At 60.3% G+C, this 21,926-nt stretch overlaps 1 protein-coding gene across 1 annotated transcript; it reads left to right on the forward strand.

Moving 5' to 3' along the window:
• Nucleotides 1–5,766: 5,766 nt before the first annotated feature.
• Nucleotides 5,767–13,081, forward strand: Mrpl23 (mitochondrial ribosomal protein L23). The gene is made up of 5 exons (XM_046444833.1): nucleotides 5,767–5,869; nucleotides 8,063–8,185; nucleotides 9,136–9,218; nucleotides 9,778–9,851; nucleotides 12,833–13,081. Exons 1-5 carry the CDS (start codon nucleotides 5,853–5,855, stop codon nucleotides 12,989–12,991), a joined length of 456 nt encoding a protein of 151 aa, XP_046300789.1. The 5' UTR covers nucleotides 5,767–5,852; the 3' UTR covers nucleotides 12,992–13,081.
• The last annotated feature ends 8,845 nt before the right edge of the window (nucleotides 13,082–21,926 follow it).

A 21,926-nucleotide genomic window follows, 5' to 3' on the forward strand; every position in this document is an offset into this window, starting at 1 on the left:
GCGTGGGTTTTGGCCTCGGGAATGCAGGGTCATTCGCAGGATTAACCACTAGGAGAAACATGCTCAGCTCAGAGGGGCAGAGAAGAGCCTTGGGGAAATCCAACGTCGTCCTGATTTAATGGAAACACCTCTCTGTAAACGAGGAGTAGGGCTGGAGGGGACTTCCTCGGCTCAGTGATGAAGACTAGCTATGAAACCCCCTTGGCTAATGGCGATGAACCGTTTCCTGCTGAGAACTAAGGAGGACCGCATCTGCGCCTCCACTGCCGTCCGAGGTCCTCCTGGGGCTCTCAGGAGTACAGTTGGGGGGAAAGAAGAAATAAAAGCCGCAGGATTAGAAAGGAAGGTGGAAAGCCATTTTGTTGACAGACGACATGATCATCTAATCCGATGGATCTCAAACCAAAAAAACGCTACAAAAGCAAAGGGGTTTAGCAAGGTCGCGGGACCCCAGATCCACATACAAAATGGCAATGAACAACCCGATATTGACCCTTTCAAAACCGGCACTTCCTAGAAATGTAAGGATGTGGAATGCTTAGTGATAAACGCCATAACAGTTGTGAAATGCCCACGCGTTGGAGAGTACAAAAACATCACCGAGAGAAACCAAAGAACCGAATAAATGATATCTATACAGTATTTGTGGCTTGTGCGTTCTCACTAAATTCGCAGAAATTAACAGACTGATTGTAAAATGTGTATGGATTGTGAAACTTGCTGATGCCAAGATAAAGTTGTTCTTGTCAGACGCAGACAACATGAGAGCCGGGAAGTCGTAAAGGATTCCTGCCTGCCTGGCTGAGATAAGTAGTTTCTCAGGGTTTTCTCAAGTCCCACCAGAGGTCCCTGGCCATTCCACACACACCCAGGGCCTCCCGTCTCCGCACGCACGCACGTACACATAGGTCTTTGGGACCAAGTTTATCTTTGACATTCTTTAAGAATGCAGCAATTCAGACAAGATGCTCTAGACTGCTCATGAGAACCAGGACCTCCACCAAGGCGCTGACGCCAACGTCTGTCCTGGACCTCCAAGACCTACCCGTGAACTCTGTGCCCAAGTGGCTGACGTAAATGTCTGCCTTCTTGCTCTTGAGAACTTCCGCTGGCCTTGACTTCTTTCAATGCACCAACTTTACTGTGGCACATGTGTCCCGCCACAGCGTTCTGCTCTTCCCCAATAAATGCCCCTATTCTTGGGAGAATCTCTCTGATCATTATTTACGTTGACAAGGATAAAGCGAACGACCCAGAATGGCCAAAACAGATTTGAACAAGAACAATAAAACTGAAGTGCTAACATTCTAAGAACTGGTAATCCAAACACGGTGGTACTGGCATAAACACGTGGAAAACTCAAAGGAACAAAACAGAAATAAAGTCATGCGTCTACGGACGACAGACTTTTCACAAAGGTAGTACAGAGACGATAACTGCTTGAATAAATCAGGTGGGAACAACTGGACGTCCACACACAAAAAGACAAGTGGGACATGGATTCATACCTCACACTTTTGTAAAAATTTACCCCAAAAAAGATCATGGATCTAAACGTAAGAGTAGTGATATAAAAATATAAGAGAGAATCTCTGTGGCTTTTAGATGGTGCAAAGATTCTTAGATATGGCATCCATTCATTCATCTCTAGACAAACCAGAGTCCATCAAAAAAAATCTTATGATTTGTTCTTCAGATGGCAGCTAGAGAGAGAATGAGAAGAAAACCCACAGATGGAGAGAGTCTTTGCAGAGCATGCCCTTCATGAGGGGCCCATCCAGAACACCTAAGGAACTTTCAGAATTCAACAGGAAGCAAACAGACAAACCCACGAAAAAAACCATGGGCAAAGATTTGAACAGACTTTTCACCGAGCAAAATGTAAGAGCACAAAGAAGCACGTGGGAAATGGCAGATCCCATTAATTGCTGGAGAAATCTCTAGAGAGCACCACCCACTTAGGAGACCATGTGGAGTGCTGACAAGGACGTGGAGAAAGAGCCCTGGTGGCCTCGCAGAGTGGTACTCTGGCGGTTTTTAAACATCTAAGCACATGCCTCCCCTGTGACCCTGTCGTCTGCTTCTAGGCCTCTTCCCAGGAGCAAAGGAAATGTGTCCTTGTGGCAGACCTGATGTGAGTGAAAACGGCAGCAGTGTGGGTCGCGGACACTGGAATCAGCCCTGTGTCCTTCAGTGGAGGACTGGGCAAGTCAACGGTGGTACGCCCCCGCCGTGGCTGAAGGACCTACATCCTGTTGCATGGTGGGGCGGATCTCAGCCAGGACACAGCCTGCTCCAGGTCTTCACCTGCACAACCCCCCGCCCCCCCCAGGATGGGAACGGGCCAGCACTCGTTGCTCAGGAAGGGGGTAGGGAGGTTGGAGGGACCTCAGGCGTGTCCTCTCCTGATGGTGGTTTCATGGTGGTGACACATGTCAAGACTGATCACACCGTCCGCTTTAAACATGTCTGTCAATTATACTTCAAAAGAACTGCTTCAAACATTAAAAGGCAGATGACAGGTTGGAAAGACGTGGAGTCAGCTGTGACAGACAAGGGGTAATGCAGTGAAGCCGCTAATGCACCTGCAAACACAGCCGCCGAACGTCACCACCTGGATGAGTCAGCGGGGGCTGCAGGGACAGTGCCAGGGCCTGCGGCTTCCACAGCAAACAGCCACTCTCCCACATCCTGGAGGCCAGCCCCGCCCACCTCCCTCCTGGCTGTGTCCTCCCAAGGTCACACGGAGGGTGGCCTCCTCTTCCCCCCCAGCCAGGTGCCTTCCAGGATCTCCATGCAGCCCCTAACCTCCTCTTCTCAATGACCCCAGTCATCCTGGATTGGGGCCTCCCTACCCAGCATCCTGGGGCACACAGGTGGACCTCAGACTCAGTCACCTCTACAAAGACCCCGTCTCCAAACACGTTCACATTCTGAGGAGCGAGAGGTCAGGGCTGGCAACAAATGAGTTGTCGGGGAGGGTACAGTCCAGCCTTTAGGAAAATAAGCCACAGACACGGACAACTCAGGTTCGGAAGAGCAAACCACCAGTGGGTCCACAGCAGAGCCCAAAGGCTCCCAAGCCAAACAAGGGAAGAGGAACATAGGGAGCATGGAGAGTGCCAGCAGCCATGATCAGCCCCCTGGGCACCCTCGCCCTCCAGGGCCAGGAGACCTGGGGAGAAGCCCGAGGCTGTCTAGCAGGGGCCGAAGCCTGGGGACAGGGCCCCTGGACCCACAGTACTAGATGCGCCCTGGCCCTCTGGCACCCTGTGGCCCCCACAAACAGCCCCACAACCTGGGCTTCCTCAGACCCCCAAAGCCACCGCACAGGAGCCAGGACAGGACCCAAGGAGGTGCAACTGCAGCCCTCCCCTGGGCTGTCCTGTGACACCAGAGATATCTGACATCTCCCCAGTGCCTTCCAAACAGAAGAGCCCTTACCCATGTGGGAGGCTGTGCCAGGGTAGGGCAGGGTGGGTCAGGGGCAGGGTTAGCTACTCCTCACCACACGACCGGCAGCCAGCAGAGCTGCCTGCCTGGCACCAGGCTGGTCTGTGGAGCGTGCTGCTCCCGGGGACTCAGGGCTCAATGATGCCTCCTCTCCAGGACCCCCTTCTCACCCCATCTCCCCACTCCTGCCCTTTAGGGAAACTTTCTTTCTCAAATTCCAAAGGAAGAGGTGGGAGAGGAGAGTGTCCTTCCCACACACAGACTTGGGCAGCTACAGACCCCAGCACTTGAAGTGTCCTCTCCCGGGGACAGCTCTGGCAGCTCCTGCCTCCTGCCCCCCTCCCAGATAGTTTTCCTTCTCCTCCTAGCCAGGGTCTCTGGCGCTTCCATACATTCCACTGGTTTGTTTGGTTTGGGGAACGTGTGCTCACAGATACAGGATTCCTTGGTTTGGTTCTTTTTTTTTTTTTGTACTGGGGATTGAACCTGGGAGTGCTCTGCCACTGAGCTACACCCCTAGCCCTTTTAATTTTATTTTGAGTCAGGATCTCACTAAGTTGTCCAGGCTGGCCTTGAACTCGTGATCCTCCTGCCTCAGCCTGCCCCAGAGCCAACCATAAATCCCCCAAATATTTCTCTAACCTCCCCCATCTTTCTTTGCAGAAGCCAGTCCTAAAGAATTCCTCTGACTGGCCATATAGGTCCAGAGACCCTCATTCTAGGAAAGGTCCTGCCTTGTACCCTGGAGAAAGACTCGCCTGCCTCGCAGAGACCAAGAAGAATCTGAGCAGACAGGCCTGGCTGGGCTCCCCCTGAGCATGGTCCCCCCCACCAGTATGTACCCTGCTACATGGCCACTGGACCCACTCACCCCACACAGGGCCTGGACACCTGCTCCTCCAGTGGAAATCCCCTCCCCAGGAAAACTGCCCCCTAGTTCCCCTCCTTATTCTAGATAAAATGATCATTTACATCATTGAACAGGACAAGGGGGCTCCAGACCCTCCCAGGGGCTGTTTCCTTCCAGCACAGCCCTCCTATCCACCACCTCCAGCCTCCCCACTTGCCCTGGGCTCTCCCATTCCCATCTAGAGGCCTGCTCTCCCTATATTGGCACCATCAGGGACCCTTTTCCCCTTCTGGGGGACTCTAGACCCTGCGGTTTGCTGGACAGCCCCATCTCCCAAGGACACCTAAAGGCTATGGGTGCACATAGGAGGAAGCCAGCCTGCTGGGGAGGCTGTAGTCAAGGGATTGAAGAGTGGCAGAGAGCAGCCTGCCGACATGAAACTCAGGAAAGGAAGAGAGAGTGGGGCCTGGGGACAGGCAGGAGCCTGCAGTCCCCTCCTCCCCCATAGGAGGTTCCTGGTTGCAGCACAAGTCAGGGAAAGGAGTGGGGGGCAGGGGTCCCCTGAGCGAAGGCCTGCCTGCCAGAGGCTGGAAGAGGCCCAGCCTGGAAGGGGGATGGTCTGACCGAAAAGGCCTGGAGAGGCCAGGGGGCCTCTTGGAGGAGGCCTGGCTGGGGAGCCAGCCCTGGGGAGTGTGCAGGGCTGCTGGTGAGCCGGCCTGGCCAGAAGCTGGAGGAGGAGGGGGAGGGTCCTGAAAATCCTGAGCGGGCAGCAGTAGCCCCCGGCCAGGTGGAGCGAGAGGGGCACCAGCTCACATTATCACATGTGCCCCCCAGGCTGTGACTTAAGTTGCTGGGAGGGGAGAGAGCAAAGGGCACTGGGGTGTGGGGCTGCGGCATCCTGCTGGGGTTGGGGTGGAGGGGGGGGATTTGAAGCCCAGATGTCCAGGGTGGGCCTCATGGGGCGGGTGCGAGTGCGAGTACCAGTGCGGGTGTGGGGAAGAGGTGGGCGGAAGGGATATGGGCGGTGGGGGGATACACCGTGCAGGGCCTCCCAGGAATGCGGGGCTGGCGGTGTGCGGGAGATGTTGCCCAGCGCAGCAGGCGGGGCCGGCAGGGCAGGATGCGGTGTACTGTGCGGGGCAGTGCAGCGCCTGAAGATGCTTGGCTCAGGGCGCTGGGGAGTGTGGGGCCCTGCGGAGTGGAAGCAAGGGCTGGGGGTGGGGCAGGGCGCCTGCTCTGCAACGTGAGCCGAGGCGGAGCAGGGAACGATGGGGGGGCTGGCGCGGGCCTGTGCGGTGCGGGGCGGGGTCGTGGAGGAGCAGGGTGGTGCTTGATGAGGGCAGGGCGGTGCGGGGCGTGGTGCTGGGGGGGCTCGAGGGGGGCGCGGGGGGACGTGGTGCGGGGTGGGGCGTGGTGCGGGATGCTATGCGGGGCCGTGCGGGGGGCCGTGCGGGGCGGCGCGACCTCCGGAAGCGAGGGGGCGCTGTGCCAGCACGGGCGGCATGCGGGGCGGACGCCGCTCCTTCCTGCCGCGCTAGGCGCGTTCGCCATGGCGCGGAACGTGCTGTGAGTAGGGTCGCCGCAGAGCCCGCGCGTCCACGCAACTGGGACATCGGGCCAGGGGCCCGGGGCGGGGCGGGGGGCTGCCGGCGGCGGTGCGCAGGCGCGTGTGGTGGTCCCGCCTAGCGCGGGGCGTAGGTGCTCGCCGCCGGGGAGCCCGGGAGGGGCGGTCCCAGCGAGGTCCCCGTAGGGTCCCCGCAGGTGCCTGGCCCGTGTTGCTGGCCGCGGCCTGCCCGAGTGTAAGCAGAACACACGCATGTTCTCGGTGAACACAGTGGCTTTGGGGACCCCCGAACGCACAGCTGGGCAGAGGGCTGCAAGTGGGACCTCGAGGACTCTCCCCAATAGCTTCCTTTTGCAGACGTTGGGACAGGGCCTGACCAGGACCCAGGGGCCCCTGCCCTCTGAATCCCGGCCACCGGCCCAGGGCGGGAGGAGAGGCAGGGCAAGGCCGGGTCAGCTCACGTGTTCACCCGAGGGCCCGGAGGGAGCTGAAGGGGCGTCCTATGGATGGGATGTGGTGGGGTCGGGGCTAGGGACAGGGTGGGATACAGATGAGTCACCCGCCGGGCCACTGGGAGGCAGGGCTGGTGGCGGGGAGCCAGGTCCTGGGTTTGGAGGAGGGTGGAGTGGAGTTCCACTTGAGATGTGTTAAGTTTGAGGTGTTTGTAAAATATCTCGCGGAGTCATGGGTTCAGGCCCTGTGGACCTCCCTGTCCCAGGGGTCTGCATGCAGGCAGAGAGGCTGGGGGAGCTGTGCCCCATCCCTGGACCCCGGAGAAGGGTGTGGGCACTGTGGTTGTTCCAGAGCCAGAGGTCCCAGGCCACCAACAAGCCCTAGGATCGGGCCTGAGAATGTGGACCTGTGAATGGTCCATACTAAGCCAGGGTGGCCTCGGGGGCCTGGGCCCTCTTTATCAGGTGGCCTCTGCCCTTCCAGACCCTCAGCACATTACCACCCTTGAACCTCAACTCCCAAGGCTTGGAGAATGGAGATCTGTGACCACCCCCTTTTTCATCATTAAAGAGTGGGTCCCCAGATTTGTGTGCCCACATGCAGTGCCATAGCTGGGCACCAGAGGGAATACGTGTGCCCTTTGGCAGCCACAGTTGTCCTGGGCCTGTGAACGAAAGGCCCCGTCTGCTTCAGAGCCGTCTTTGGGGGCCTTCCCAGGTTGCCCACTTTGCCACCTGAACTCTCAGGCACAGAGAAGCTTAGACCCTGCCCAGGAGGGTTTTGGCAGCATCCTCTTCCATTTGGAGCTGCTGGCCTGGCCTTGACATGTCCACTTGGTCAGCAAGTAGGCACACATTTTGCCAGGGTGCCTGTTTCTGCGAATCCCTGGCAACAGACTGCCAGTGCTGTCTGACTCCCAGGTGCTTCTCAGCCCTGAGGCCCAGTCGTCCTGTCCAGCCCGAGCTCCTGCCTGGCTCCTTGGTGCTCCCAAGACCTGGGGGCTGAAGACCGGTGTGTGTGAGCCCTGGAGCTTGGTCATTGTTGGCCTTGAGTCCCCTCTGCCCTGGTACTGAATGTTCCCCAGGGCAGGGCCCAAGTGCAGTGCTGCAGATTGTTCACATGGCTTTGGGCGAGACCCCAGGTGGTCCCCCCCACGTCCCCTCAGACTCTGTAGACCTCGAGCTCCTGCGTCCTGGAGCTAAGACAGCTACTCCCCACCCCTGAGACCCAGGGGCCAGGTAGGTGGAGCTCTGTGTCCACCCTGCCAGGCCAGGGGATGTGCAGGACCACTGGGGGTTCTGCTTGATTGGCTCCCAGAGCATGGCCTAATGGTGGCAGGAGGTGTTAGCTATGCATGCCCCTCAGCTGCTTCTGTCCCCTTTGGGGTAGGCCCAGCTTGTTTAGAGGTATGAGTTTATCGAGGCACCGTGCTCACAGCCAAGCCTTAGCCTTCCTGTTCCACCAGGCCAGGGTCCTCCTGCGTGGGAACGGGGGCAGCCCACTTCTGCTGCTCCACCCCATGGCAGCAGGGTTGGCTGGCCCCAGTTAGGCTGTCCTGCAGAGGCTGCTGACTCCTAGTTGGAGCCCACCTCCAGTCTGTTTGTGGGTGTCCCACTGCCTCTCTTCCTTCTTTTCCTTTTCCAGTGGTGCCGGGGTTGAACTCAGGGCCTCGGGCATACTAGGAAACCTAAACCACTGAGCCATACCCCAGTCCTCGTGATTGGCTCCTGTCCTTCCTGCAGGTATCCCCTGTACCAGCTGGGCGGCCCCCAACTCCGTGTGTTCCGAACCAACTTCTTCATTCAGCTGGTGCGGCCTGGCACTGTGCAGCCCGAGGACACTGTGCAATTCCGGATCCCCATGGAGTAAGCCCCAAAGGAATTTGTTCTGGGGAGCATCTTGAGGGCTATCCTGTCTCTGCTCACAGGGCAGGATCTCCTGCCTTGGAAGGACGCCTGCAGAGCCCCAGGGAGTGGGGAGGGAGCTTGCTGCTGGCAGCTTCCTGGCTCACCCTCCACCTGGGGAAGGCTTAGCTGAGAGCCTGCAATCCCGACTCATTTTCTCGCTCTGTTCTTTTGTTGAATTCTTGCCCCAGTCTTCTCAGGAAAGGCATCCCAGGAGGCTGGGCTGAGAGCCTGCTGCGAGTTCACAGAGCTGCTCAGCCAGGTCTCCAGAATGTCAGTCCTGAGTCCCTGCCTGGCTTGGCTAGCCAGGTTCACTGTGCCAGTCACCTTTAGGATGATGCAGTTACCCCAGCCAGAACCGAGGTGTTGCTGTGGAGCATCAGGGTTCCCGGGTGTCCTCTGGTGGGGTGGACAGGAGTCTGTCTGGAAGCTGAGGGTTCATGCTACCAACCCTCAGGCAAGGCCTGAAGAGGCCTCAAAGCTGAATTTGGGGTAACCTTTAAGATTTTTCTAAAAAAAAGGTGAATGTGCCCGCTGAGGCCTGCCTGGGAAGCCTGTCTGCAGACAGGGCTGTCAGACCTGGGGCAGGTTGGGCTCCCAGCGGCACTTAGACATTGGCACTTCCTCTCTGGGAGCTCAGCCGGCCTGGGGGGAAGGGATCCAGTGAACCAGGCTGATAGAGCAAAGCTCCCAGTGCCTGAGGCCCCATCCCTCTGTCACCCTAGTCCTCCGTGTCCAGAGAGAGGACAGGGCCCGGGCTAGCATCAGCACTACGGGTGTTTCTGGGTTCTTTGGGCCCTGCCTGCTTCAGACCAGTGAAACCCAGGAGTCCTCAGCCCGGGACCCCTCACCCTCTGGTAGGTTTTGCCTTTTAGTCCCGTCTACCCTCTTTTCCTTTGTCCCTCACCCAGGATGACCAGGGTGGACCTCAGGAATTATCTTGAGCGCATCTACAATGTTCCGGTGGCTGCTGTACGGACCCGGGTGCAGCACGGTAAGTGGCAGGGCTGCTGCCCTCCTGTCTGCATGGACTCTTCCAGGTGTTGGCCTAGGACCTTGGGTTCCCTTGGCACCCGAGGAGATGAGGCACAGAGGGTTTGGGGTGACTTGCCAGGGCCGCATGGCGCTCAGGTGGTAGCCTGCTGCTGCAGCCCACCGTGCCACAGCTGCTTGGGGAGGACCCTGCTGTGCCCACAGAGCCCCGTTCCCTAGTCCCCTCCTGGTCCTCTCACCCCTCCCGCACCCTGGACCGCAGAGCTCTGAGCCCCGCCGGGTGGAAGGGAAGAGCCTCTTGGTTCCTGTGCTCTGTAAGTTGGAGTCTCTGAGTTTCTGCAGAGGCAGATTGTGTTCTCATGAAGACGTTTGTTATTTTCATTTTCAAAGGGTTATTTTCTCTTAAACTGCCTAATTTTGGTGGCACTGGCCCGTGGGTCTGAGCGCTTTCGGTGCTGCCCTGCGGGCTGGGTGTCGGCCTCTCTCTGGAAGGGGCTTCCTGAGCCTGTGGGCTGGGATCTGTGCTGGGAGCAGGGCGTCAAGTCAACTCCCTCCCACAGGTTCCAACAGGAAGAGGGACCACAGAAACGTGAGGATCAAGAAGCCGGACTACAAGGTGGCCTACGTGCAGCTGGTGAGCGCGGCCCTGGCCTCCGCTTGGCCATTGGGCACCCAGGCCCCTGAGGAAGGGCAGGTCTTTGTGAGGCGGGGTGAGAGCCGTGGGACTTCCAGGGCCTCAGCACAACTGGCCATGGCTGGGGAGAGGGGCCTCCTGAGACTGCCGTTCCATTCCAAACGCAGACTCCCCTCCCCCGACTCCGGCTCCAACAGAAACCAGAATGTCTGAGTATCTAAAGCTGCTGGCCCCTTGAGGGCCTGTCCTTGGCCAGGTTCCAGGCTGGAGTGTCCCCAGGGGCGCATGCCCTGTCAAGGGGCCTGGGTATCAGAGCCATGACGGGTGGTGTCGGGTCTAGGGTCATGTGCCGTTGAGCCCAGCACATTCCACCAGGCCTTTGGTCCCCCCAGCCCTAAACAGCCTCTGAGCACCGGGTACCAGAGCCTAAGCTAAGGCTGCTTCTCCCTGCACCCTGGCCTGGGAGACCATGCCAACGGTTTCTCTACTCCCCTCTGGAGTATGCTCTGGCCCAGATGTGCAGCAGCCCGGGCGGCCTGTCTTCAGGCAGAATGCCCTCTGACCTTGTGGCGGCTTCAGACCGCGTGGCCTCTGTGGGAATCTCACAGGGCTGGCTCCGCCCTGCAAGGTCTGTTAACTGTCCCCCACTGCTTGGAACCCACGGGGGGTTGGGGGCTTCCTCCAGTTTCTGTGTAAACAACCCACCAGGGAGCCCTGTGGCCCGGCCGCTAGATGGCAGTAGCGCTATTGTGAGATCCTGGCCCAGCCTCACAGAGTCCCAGGGCAGTGTGTGCAGAGGCCCGGCCGGCGGCAGAGCTGTCTCCACACACAGTGGTGCTTGTTCTGAACGGGGCCCGAGTTGTTCTCCTGATGGTTTCTGTGCTTAGCACCAGCCTGTCCACATGGGCAGAGCCACCACCGCCTGGTGAGGGCCCGTGTGTTGCTGCCTCAGATGACCCTCTCTTTTGTCATGGCCTGTGGGCAACGTCCCCTGTGTCGGCATTTGCCACACGTTACTTTAGAGACAGCTACGGTTACAAGTGGCCTTTGAGTCATCCGAGCCCCTGCATTTCCCCCAGCCCCACCTCACTCATGAAAGCTGAACTCGTGAGCGAGTTAGATCCGGCTTCTGCAGCTGCCGCCCGGCATGGCTTTCTCCCTCTGAAATCCAGGTGGCCAGAGACAGGCCAGGCAGCTAGGGGCCCCGCATGTCCCTGTCAGCATGGCGCTTCCTGTCCCAGGGTTAAAATTTGGCATGCCCCACCCACCCCCAAACTCAGCAGGTCTTTGCACAGCATAGCTGGGCTATGGCAGTTCGTCCCTGTCCGCCCCCAAAGGGACTGCATCCGCTGGGGGTGTCCCCTGGGTCCTCATGGGCGGGGGCCTTCTAACAACAGCTCCTTGTGAGGCACTGAAGGGTCAACAGGAGGGAGAGAGTCATCAAATTGATGGTCGTTGGCAGTGGTGGGAGGCGCGGTCCCCGAGCTGGGCGTCCCCCGGTCTCTCCCCTGACAACCTGACAAACCTCTCTTTGGCCCCCGGTCTGGGAGGGAGCTGCAGCAAGCCCCGAGTTACCCACATAACAAAAAGAGCATTGAGGGTGTTTACACAGATCGGCGTTTGAGTGAGTGGTGCTCCTGGGCCGTGCGCTCCGGCAGGGGCAGGCACGTTCCGCCGACACAGCGGCCCCGGGGCCGGGATTCCGGAGCCAGGCTGCTCCCCTGCTCCCCTGACCTGTCTCCTTTCCTGTTCTTCTCCCCCAGAGGAGCCCAGCTCCTTCCTCGAGGCGGGGGGCCATTCTGCGGGAAGCCAGCTGGCACCCACAGGTGCCCTCCACCTCCCCTGAGGAGTGGAGTGTCCCCTCGCTGGCTGCCCCTGCATTTGCCCACGCCATGTGCCCCCCTTTGGTCCCTACTTTGTGTCCACCCCAGGACCAGCAGAATCACCCTGGGCATTAAACCCCAGTCCCACCTGGGCTCAGCCTCTGTGGATTGTTACCCTTTGGTACTTTTAAAGGGAGAAAGAAGTCGCAAACGTGCAAGACGGGGCCCACCGGCCGGCGGCCATGCCACCAGAACCTGCAGAGCCTCCCGTTCTCAGGGGACCCGTGGCTGCTTCAGGTCATGCTTGGCTGCCTGCCCAAGTCCAGATTCCCTGACAGCCAAGAGCACCCCTCTGCCTGTCTGGTCAAGTGTGGCCCCTCGGTGGTCTTCCAGGCTGTTGGTCTGTGCGGAGGAGCCGCGGCCCCCTCCCTCCGGCTCTCGAGCTGCCTGCTGATAGCGTGAAGGCAGCCCCAGCGCCTGCTTAGGCCCCCGCCCAGCACCGTCCCCTCCTCACCAGCCCACACTGGTGCCTGGCCCCGTCCTTGGGGCCTGGGTTGGGACGTGGCCATGCTGACACAGAATGAACTTCTAGTGAACGACGCAAAGCCAGTTAATTAGCAAAGCCGGTCTGATTTATGGACTGCTGCATGTGTAGGTTTCTGTGTATGTTATGTGTGTTTTATTTGCCAAGCTCAGCCTGGAGGAGGGGCGGCCTCTAGGTATTTTGGATGGAAAATGTTTTAGCATGGCACCAGGCGCCATTTGTGTCCTGTTTTTCTGCGCCTAGTTCCTGCCCCCCAGTTCGACCTGGCTGCTGCCGGTGAGTGGGCCTTTACTGGGCTATGTTTAATGAGCCCCGGGCTGGTGCAGCCACCGTTGCACAGATAGTGTGGATGAAAGGGGCCTTGTTGCAGGGAGAGGCCCGCTCCTGGTGGGAAGCGAGGCCCCGGCAGTCTGGAGGTGTGGGTTTGCAGGCAGGGACCCTGCCCACAGACGTTGCTGGCCTTGGGCCTGGGCCCCGAGGCACCCCCCTGCAGGGTCACTCTGAGGCCCCCGAGGCACCCCCCTGCAGGGTGATTCTGAGGCCTCCGAGCCGTCCGCTGTAGGGGACAGGAAGGCTCTGCCTCGGTGCTGAGCTGGAGCTCTGTTCTCCCCCAGGCCCACGGGCAGACATTCACCTTCCCCGATCTGTTTCCTGAGAGGGAGCAGAGCCCTGCAGGAGGCCCTGTGGACGAAGGGCCCGGCGGGTTTCCAGAGGCCCAGAAGCCGAGCAGCCACCCCCGGCAAGGCGGTATCCCCAACTGGTTCAGCCTGTGAGCGAGCAGCGGTCAGGGACAACGGCCCAGACCCCAGTGGCTGGAGAAGTTCTGACAGCCCAAATAAAATTCCTGCTGTGAGGACAGAGAACTGGAAGCCTTGTTTCCTTCTGTTCTGGCGTCTGAATTTCAGCCGTGCATGCCCACAGCGGGCAGCCTGGCTCCGAAAACTCACAGGCCTAGGGAGCCACTGGCTGTGCTGCATGTGGCCTGGCAGTGGGGGAGGCTTGCAAACCGGAGGCCAGGCTCCCACAGCGGGAGGCAGGCAGGCAGGCAGGCAGGCGAGCGAGACTGCGCCAGGAGTCCGGGCTGGGAGACGGGCCTGCGCCTTGATTGAGCTCAGGCTGTCGGGAGGCAGAGGTGGGTGCTGGTGGAGGGTGTGTGCCACAGGAAGAGCCCCAGCCCCACCCTCATTGAGACAGCACAGGACCCCTGTCCAGGCTGGGTTTGGGCTTGGCTCAGTGAGCAGGATGGACCAGGGAGTGTGGATTGGGGCAGAAGGATGCTGGTGCAGAGAGGAGTTTTGTGAGGGCCCCAGGGCAGGTGGGCGGGGGACGTGGCTCACTAGTGGTGGGGACAGGTCAGGGAAGAAGAGGGTGCGGTGGGCACCCGGGTGTCCTGCCAGGGTTTCGGGGCATGCTGTGTTTCCTGGTTTCTTCTGCAGCTTAGCATCAAGGCCTTTCAGCCGCACAGCACCCTTTGCTGGGGCTGAGCTGGGCAGACCAGGACAGCCTCCAAGACCCTGAATTGCATGAGGAATTTTGAGTTCTGGTTTTGGTAGCATCTTACATTGCACCTTCCCGGGTCCCCCAGGGCTCGCATCCCCTTGCAGACCTCAACCTAATGGCTATGGGTCTTTTTCCAGAAAGGGCCCAGGGTCCGGACAGACCCCGGGCTGCCTGAGCCTGGGTCTCCTGATGCCCTCTCCCAACCAGGATGTCTCAGAGCAGGGCCTGAGAGCATGTCTGTCGCCTTAGCTCTTTGTTGACTTCAGTTCTTCACAGAGGCTCTGCGGACTCTCTCCTACTTGTGGACTCTGGGATTTGGAGAGTTAGATGAGGGGCCACACCAGGGTGTGGTTTTGGGGGAATGGTCACCGTCCCCGCCCTGGCCATGCCATGTGTGGGTGGGAAGACTCCATATGCACCACATGCCCCGCACACACCTGAGCTGTTGAAATCTCCACACTGTAGCTCCGAGAGCCTGGGGGTGCGGCTGGCCTCTGTCAGAGGAGAAGTAGGGACTGGGACATGGGACAGGGGAGCACATGCAGCACCCTCAAGCCCAGGCGCCCCCAGTAAGCAGAGTTGCCTGCTCCCTCAGGGGGCATCTTGTCCATTTCTGTGTGGACACAGGCTGAGGCCCAGCCCTGCCTCTGGACAGGAGCCTCCTGAGGCACTTGGTGGCTGTGATGATGTATTTGGTGCTCGTAGGGCTGCCGGGGAGCAGAGGCGGGTGCCCGGAATCTGCCTGGTGGAGAAGGCCTGGGTCCCGAGGGAGTCCTAGCACCTGCCACTTGGCTTACGTGAGCAGGTGGTGTGGTGCTCCAGGTGGATGTACCTGCACCTGTGTCTAGGTCATGGGTGGGCACTGGAGATGGGAGGTGGACAATGGCAGGGATGGGTGCCAGCCAGGCCACCAGGACAGGGGTTGTGTATGATGAGTCTCAATAGGGAGAGCCGAGGCCCCAGGGAGCAGGTGTGGAGTAGGAGCTGGGGCATCGGGGGGCCCAGGGAGGAGGGATGGGAAGGATGGGGATACCCTGGCATGCTGACACACAGGCTCCCCATGGATGGCTACAAGCCACAGCCGCTGGCAAAGCCAAGTCACCTGGGACTCCAGGAGCTCCCACCAGCGCTGTGTGTCTGAGTGTATCTGATGCTAGGAGGGCGGGTAGCTGAAGATTCAGGAGCAGGCAGGGAAGCCTTCAGAGTCCCTGCACTCCAGAGAACCTAGCCGCAGGGCTGCATGTCCACGTGGTGTCCCCCGCCCCCCCCCCCCCCCCCCGGGCCTCCGCCTGCCCTCTTGAGTTCTGGACCCCATTGTGTAGCGCCACCCTGATGGTCTGAGCAGAGTCCAACTCTCCTCTTGCTGGAAGGCTTGGAGATGGAGATGGGGAGTCAGCCCCCGCACTCCCCCCAGCCGCAGGCGGGAGGGCACCCTGGCTGGAGGCGAAGGCCCTGCAGACTGCACCTTCAGTGTTGATTTAGGGGAGGGGAGGTCAGGAAGTGGGCAGGAGGAACGCAGTCAACTGTATTTTCCTTAGAGAAATAATTCATGGGGCCCTGGCGTGCTGAGGACCCTCACTCAGGCAGGGGAGGAGGGATCCCATCCTTCATGGTGACTCCGCACACAGACTGTTAACGGCTCCACAGGGGCTCCAGGCAGCGGCCAAGGTTGCCCTTCATCAGGCCTGCCATGCCCCCACGCCTAGCTCCTCTTCTAGCCTTGTCCCAGCCCCCAGAATTCCCCCACAGTCCAGCTAGGGGCAGAGGCGGGGCCTTGAGCAGCTGAGACCTGTCCCCCAGCACCTGAGCAGCTTCCTGGGCCAGCCATGGTGTCGCAGTGATGCAGTGGACACTTCTGGCCTAGACGTCGTCTCCTGCAGTGAGACAGCTTGAGCTGATGTGTTGGGGGAGACTTGGCCAAGGGGACATGCTCATGGCCAATGGAGAGATGGACATGGGTCAGGAACACTCATCCCCTAGCCCTTGTTGGGAGCCCCCCTTTGCCTCTCTACCCTCCTGACCCCAGGAAAGAGACTGGCTGAGGGCAGAGCCTGGAGGGAAGGCCCTCTGTACCCCTCCAAGCACACAGCTTGGGCCCTGAATGAGGTGCCCATGGTGGGAGAGACCAAGGCTGACCCCTGGGGAGCCAGCTGGGTGTTGCCTTGGAGACATGGTGAGGCTAGCCTCCAGCTTGCGACCTCCAGCTCGCACCCAGGGAGCAGGTTCACACGGGATCCCATTTGGGGTCTCCTACTTAACAGACAGATAATGCCTGACCCTCGCCAGGTTTTCCCAGGCACCAGCCCTGCCTACTCAAGGGGTTCTCTAAGCTCCCAAGACCCCCTCTGGTTCCCAGAGGCCTCATGCTACTCTTGCCCCTCTGACACAGGAGGCTCGGTGCCCCAGGAGCCCCTCATGCCCTGGATGGATCAGAGCTGGCCGGCTGCTCAGTACCAGGCAGATGAGGTGGGGGTGTACCAGTGGGGGGGGTGCCCTGCGCTCAGGAAGTGGGCCCCGCTGGGCACCCTACCCCAGGTACCCGGCCCTGCTGCTGTGAGGCCTGGAGAGAGAAGACCAGCACATAGTGGGCCCTGCCTCTGCCCTACACAGGCGTTCCTTCTGCATGGGGACGTGGTGGTCATCCTCTGGTTCCAGCTCTGCCCCGCCAGTGACTCCAGTGACCCGTGTCCCTAGTGCGGCTCTCTCCCATGTGTGGGCCTCTCCCCTGCACATTACTGCGGTCCCTGCACGCCTGGGTGGGACCCTGTCCCACCAAATGCCTCTGTCCCTGCAGAGGGACTTGACTGAGATAAAGCTCCTGGGGCTGACGGGAACCATGGCCCCATTGCCTGGGTGTCCCAAGCAAGGCAAGAGAGGGAGGGAGACCCAGACGGGTGGGGTCTCTGCCTGGGCCAGCTTTCCAACACCCTCCCTCCTAGGGACATCTGCTGCTGGGAGCAAGGACAGGGGCTTCCTGAGTGAGGTATGCCCCCTGGGTTTTCCCACGTGGCATCTAGTTCCACTGCAGGAGGGATGGGAGACCCTCACGGTCTCTGCTGCACAGGAAGGACTGGGCTGGGGCTGGTCCAGGCTCTTCTGGGCCCACCCCTTCACCTGTGTGACTGTGTTACGGCCACAGCAGGCCTACATCAGCGGCCCCCGGGAGCTAGCACAGGGAGAGGGAATGCTGGAGGCCTTGGCCCCTGCTGCAGAGAGCGAGCCCACGCAGCTCCAGCGGCCTGGGGCGCAGGTCACCCAGAGGCCGTCGCCCATGTGGGGTCCTGGAGGTCTTCTGGCCTCCATGCCCTCCACGGCGGCCCTCTTCCACAGTCCCCCGCATCCAGGGAAACAGTACTTCCTCTGTCATCCACCAGGTCTTAATGCAGAGGGGAAGCTGAGGAAACCAGGCCGCCTGGAAGGAAGCCCTGAGCAGCCATCATCTGGGGTCCTGTCAGGAAGTCGGCTCTGCAGACAGGAAGGCAGCTGCCACCCAGCTACAGCCAGGCCACAGCTGGGGTCTGGGCATGTTGAGAGGCCCAGGTGCTGTGGGCATCCCCAGCCCCCGCGGTTTCCTCCTGCACAGGAGGCTGCTTCCTGTCATCTGGTGACACAATTGTCCCCTACCTGACTTCACCTGGGGCAGAGAGAGCTGGCCTTGCAACATTCATTTCTGTTCTTTCAAAGCCTTTATTGAAAGGTGGCTCACATACCACACGCTCCACCCACCTGAGTGGGTGCCGCGGGGGCCGCACACCTGCGACTGGCAGGCACTTTCGTTAACCCGGAAACAACCCTGCATAGCTCAGCTGTGGCCCCCGCTCTCCTCCCTGGCCCCCGGAACCTCCTGGATGGGGGTTTCTATCCTGATGGACCAGGCTTCATTCTTCAGTCATCCACCATGGCCTGTGGCTACTCCCACCCTGCGGCCCTTGCGAGACACTGTTGCTGTGCACATCTTTGCATGGACCTGAGTTTCCATCACGTAGCAGTGGACATGCCTGCCCCAAGGCTGTTGGCCTCCCTGTGTGCAGGATTCCTCCCTGCCACCCACTGCCATCTCCGTGCCTCTGGCCAATACCCTAGAGGCTGCCCATAGCCCTTACCACCCTCCCCAAGCACCTCTCCCAGCTCTGGCCCATGCAGCCACTGAGTGGTTGGTCCCTCTCCTTCCTTCTCCACTGTCTCTCAGTCCCTGTTGGACAAGCATGGTTGTCTTTCAGTGTGTCCTGACCTCAGGGTTCGCTGCAGTACATGTTTTCCTTGGTCATCGGGCACAGGGGGCGCCCACACTGAATGCGTGGCCTTCTTCCTCCCCACCGGGCACGCCACAGCCTCCTGGGAGAGCAGAGAAAGGTGGTCCCTGGGAACTTGCCTGTGTCCCACCAGCTCGCCATGGCCAAAGCTGGAGACCAAGAGGCCCCAGCTCACAGGACGCCCCGTGGGGATGCCCAGGCCACCTGCAGAGCAGCCAGCTCCATGCACAGGAAAGCAACCTTCTCAGCATCTGCACCCCCCGCCCCCAGCCTGTCTGAGATCAGCCCCAGCACCAATCCCCCCAAATCACTTCATTATTTCTTTGTAAATAGTGTTTTTCTTAGTCAGAATAATCAGGTTTTTTGTTGTTGCTGCTACATCTGGCTTTGATTGGCCCTGGTCTCCGTGGGTGCTCGAGCCCTGACGTTATGACCAATGGGGGAAGGGGGCCCCGGTCCCACCTCCCTCTCCGCACCAGGCCCGCCCCCTCCCTGCACTGGGTAGCACAGCTCACAGGGCAGGTCCCTGATCCTGCCTTTCCAGGTTTGGGGCCCTCCTGTCGTGTCCACGAGGGTGCTGGCCTCCAGAGGTGCCTCCTGCCACTTCCCTTACTGAGCCACCATAGAAGATCCCAAAGCCATACCCAGCCCTTCTCCACAATTCGTGGAGTCTGGTAAGAAGGGGTCCTGCCTCCCCGTCACAGGAGAGTGTATGTCCCCAGCACCTGCACCAACACTTCTGCCAGGACCAGGGTCACGGGCAGGGGGTGCCACGGAACCACGTCACCCAGGAAGCTCAGGCTGTTTCCAACAGTGACGCCCCACCTGGGCCCTCTGCTGCTGCCTCCTGGACACTTGCGCACACAGGAGCTGAGCGCCGGAAGCTCACCTCTGCTCCGTCCCCTGGGCTCCCCGGAGAGCTCCCTGCAGCGAGGCCCGGTTTGGGGTGCCTGGTGGGCTAAGTTTGACCCCTTCCATTTCAAGTGAGGGAGCCACAGCCCTGCTCCCCTGGTGTCCCTCAAGCCCTGCCAGCCTCAATTCTGACACTGCACCCCTTCCTCCCCTGGTCCAAGAGAAAGCCACTGTGTTCCTGTGTCCCCATGTCTCTTGTGAGCCTCAGACACCTGGTGTTAAAGCTGGCAGTGGAAGGGAGGGCCATGTCTGGCCTCACCAGGAGGTGAGGTGTTCTCTGGGTACTGTGCAGGTGCTCAGCACCCCAGAATCAAGGCTTGAACGTGCCCATGAGAGGAATGAATGACAGATGTGCCCACACTGCGCTGCTTGCCCGTGAGCGCATGTCAGCAGCGACTGGGCTTCTGTGCTCAGGTGCCTGGCTCGCCCACCTTCTCTTCCTCCTCTGATTCCAGGACCCGCAACTGGGCCCACTCAGGGCTGTTCTTGCCCAACAAGTCGCAAATATCATGTGACACCTGGTTGGTCGAGTCCACAGCACTGGGGGTGCACCACTGGGCACCTGGCCTGGTCTAGGCCGGCAGGAGTTTGCCCACTGACCCTGGGAAGCACCAGCCAGATGGGAAATCCTGCAGAGACTGAGATGGAGCACAGAGAACCCGAGGGGCGCAGCCTCCGGGTCCTGGGGATGCAGAGTGCCCCCTGGGGGTAAAGGGCTGGGGTGGGTTAGACACTAGAGTGGCAGACCCCCAACCTCAGCCCCTCTGGCTTTCCTGCGGAGCCAGGGGCCCGACAGGCCCTGAGTGGATGCGCAGTCTTGCAGCTGCGGTCCCTCCCCGTGGCGCCTAGGGCAGGGGAGCCTCCGCTAAGCAGAACAAGGTGCTCCCCTTTCCTTTCCTACCTTCACTTTACGAAGTGTTTGGAATCCCGACAGCCTAAGCAGCTGGACGCGCCTTACCCCAGTTCTCCCTGGGACTTCACCGGCGGCCAGGGCCTTAAATAATTCTTATAAAAACCATGTCAGCCCCAAACTGTGTGACATCTGATTTGTAGCACTCATAAAACCCCATGCCTGCTGCCAGAGGGGGAGGGCCGGGGCCGACCTGCAGGGTCTCATCTCCCGCTGGAGAATGTGCATGTGTGTGTGCGTGCATGAATGGAGGGAGGGTGCTCTGGAGGGGCGGAGGGTTGCGCAGGAGCTGGGCTCTTGCCGTCCAGCTTTGCTCTCTGGCATCGACCCCCCCACCAGCAAAGACTGCTGACCCCTCTCCTTCGCTGGAGCCCCGACTGCTCTCGAAGGTCGGCCTCAGGGTCTGACGGCTTCATGATGACGGCCATGGCTGGAGGAGGCCGACAGGGGCTGGACAGTCAGAGCAGCAGCAGGAGTGGCTGCCTGCCTGGGGGCCGGTCTCCTTGGGGGCTGGTAGAAGGTGTAGCTCCTGCCCACAGGTCAGCTTTGGGATGGAAGTTCTGCGGACTGGAGGTTGTCCCAGCAGTCATCCCGACTGAGCCCTAGGAAGGAATAAGGGATGGAGCTGACCGTGATGCTCAAGAGGAGGCTCAAGAGAGTGTGCAGCACAGTGATGGGTGGGTCATGCCGAGAGGCCCTCGCCCTGCCCTCGGCCTCAATGCCTGGACTCGGGGCTGTGTGTTGTGCTTCTCTGGATGTCCCCAGCACGCCCCAGGTGCTGGGAGGTTACAGAGCACTGCTCAGAGGACCCAACATCAGGCCTGAAGTGCCCAGACGCCTGGGCCCAGACAGTGTTCTCTTGACTCTGAGAGGGAGCAAGAGCCACCAGCACCACGTGGGCCCTGCTGGTCAGGGAGTCTGGATAATAAGACCCTGCTTAGGCTGCAGCTATGGAGAGGGGGCTCCTCGGCAGGAGGTGGCCATTAGAGGCCCAGATCAAAGGTGCTGAACACGTTCCTTGGGAAGGTTGGCCAGAGTGGCCCAGGCCGGGGGCATAGAGGAGTCTGCTACTCATGTGTTTCCTCTGGGAGGAGAAAGCCCACTGCTGGGGCCCATGTGCTGGGGCCATAGGTCATCGCAGGACCCAGCCATGGCATCTTCTTTCCGTGGTCACCCTGCCTTTCCTGAGGGTCTCTAGCAGGCTATGGGACCTCGGACACCAGGGCCTATCTGGGGTTTGAGGGCCACATGCCAGCTGCCTATAGGTTGGGGGTGGTCCTGGTCTCCCCTGCTCCTAGCAGGTAGTGGACAGCAACCAGAACTGGACAGGGCTTTCACTGAGGGGCACATTGGAGCTGCTGGGGGCTCGGAACGGCCCATGTGGAAGCTTGCAGAGGGGTCATGGCTGTGGGTCATGGCTGGGCTGTGAGTGCTGGAGTCCTGCCTGCTTCCTCTCTAAACTGCAGCCTGACGACCCAGCCTCTCTGCTGTGGCCTGGTCCTCGTCTAAGGTGGCAATGGTGGTGCTGGCCGAGAGCACGCAGGCCCAAGCTGGCTGGCAGAAGGAGCCCCAGCACCCTGTAAGTGCGCCCTATGGGGACTGTGCCCCTGGGCCTGCCCTTCTTCTCTGCCCCACGGGTGCTGGCATTAGCAAGGCCGGGTGTCTCTGCCCAGCTGGTCTCTGCCCCTTGCTGTCTGTCCCTCCCATGGCCACGGTGTGGCAGAGTGTGGCCAGGCACAGGCGCTTGGAAGCCCAGTCCCAGTGCAGCTGGCCACTCCTCAAAGGTGGCATTCCGCTACTGGCATGGTGGGGACTTCCTTTGTGCCGGCCCAGACCCTGGCCACGAGGTGGCGTGGCCTACCCATCCAGTCACCAAGACCGCCACCCCGCATGCCAATTCCAGTGACTCTCAGCCCTGTGACAGCCTCTACCCCACATTAGGGCCTGGCTCAGACCTCTGGGGATGTCCCGGCTCTCAGGGGTCTCCCCGGCCCTAAGGCATTCAGCAGCACTGTGCCCCCAGCCCCACAGGCTGCCTCCTGCTGCCTCTGGCAGGGGACATTGTGTGGGACCCGGTACTCATGGAGCCCGGCCCTGCTCCTGGGGCTGGTGGTAGCTCCTCTACAGTTACAG

Source organism: Marmota monax, unplaced genomic scaffold (assembly GCF_021218885.2).
Source record: "Marmota monax isolate L192 unplaced genomic scaffold, Marmota_monax_Labrador192_F-V1.1 WCK01_AAM20220418_F8-fsc00038, whole genome shotgun sequence".
NCBI lineage: Eukaryota > Metazoa > Chordata > Mammalia > Rodentia > Sciuridae > Marmota > Marmota monax.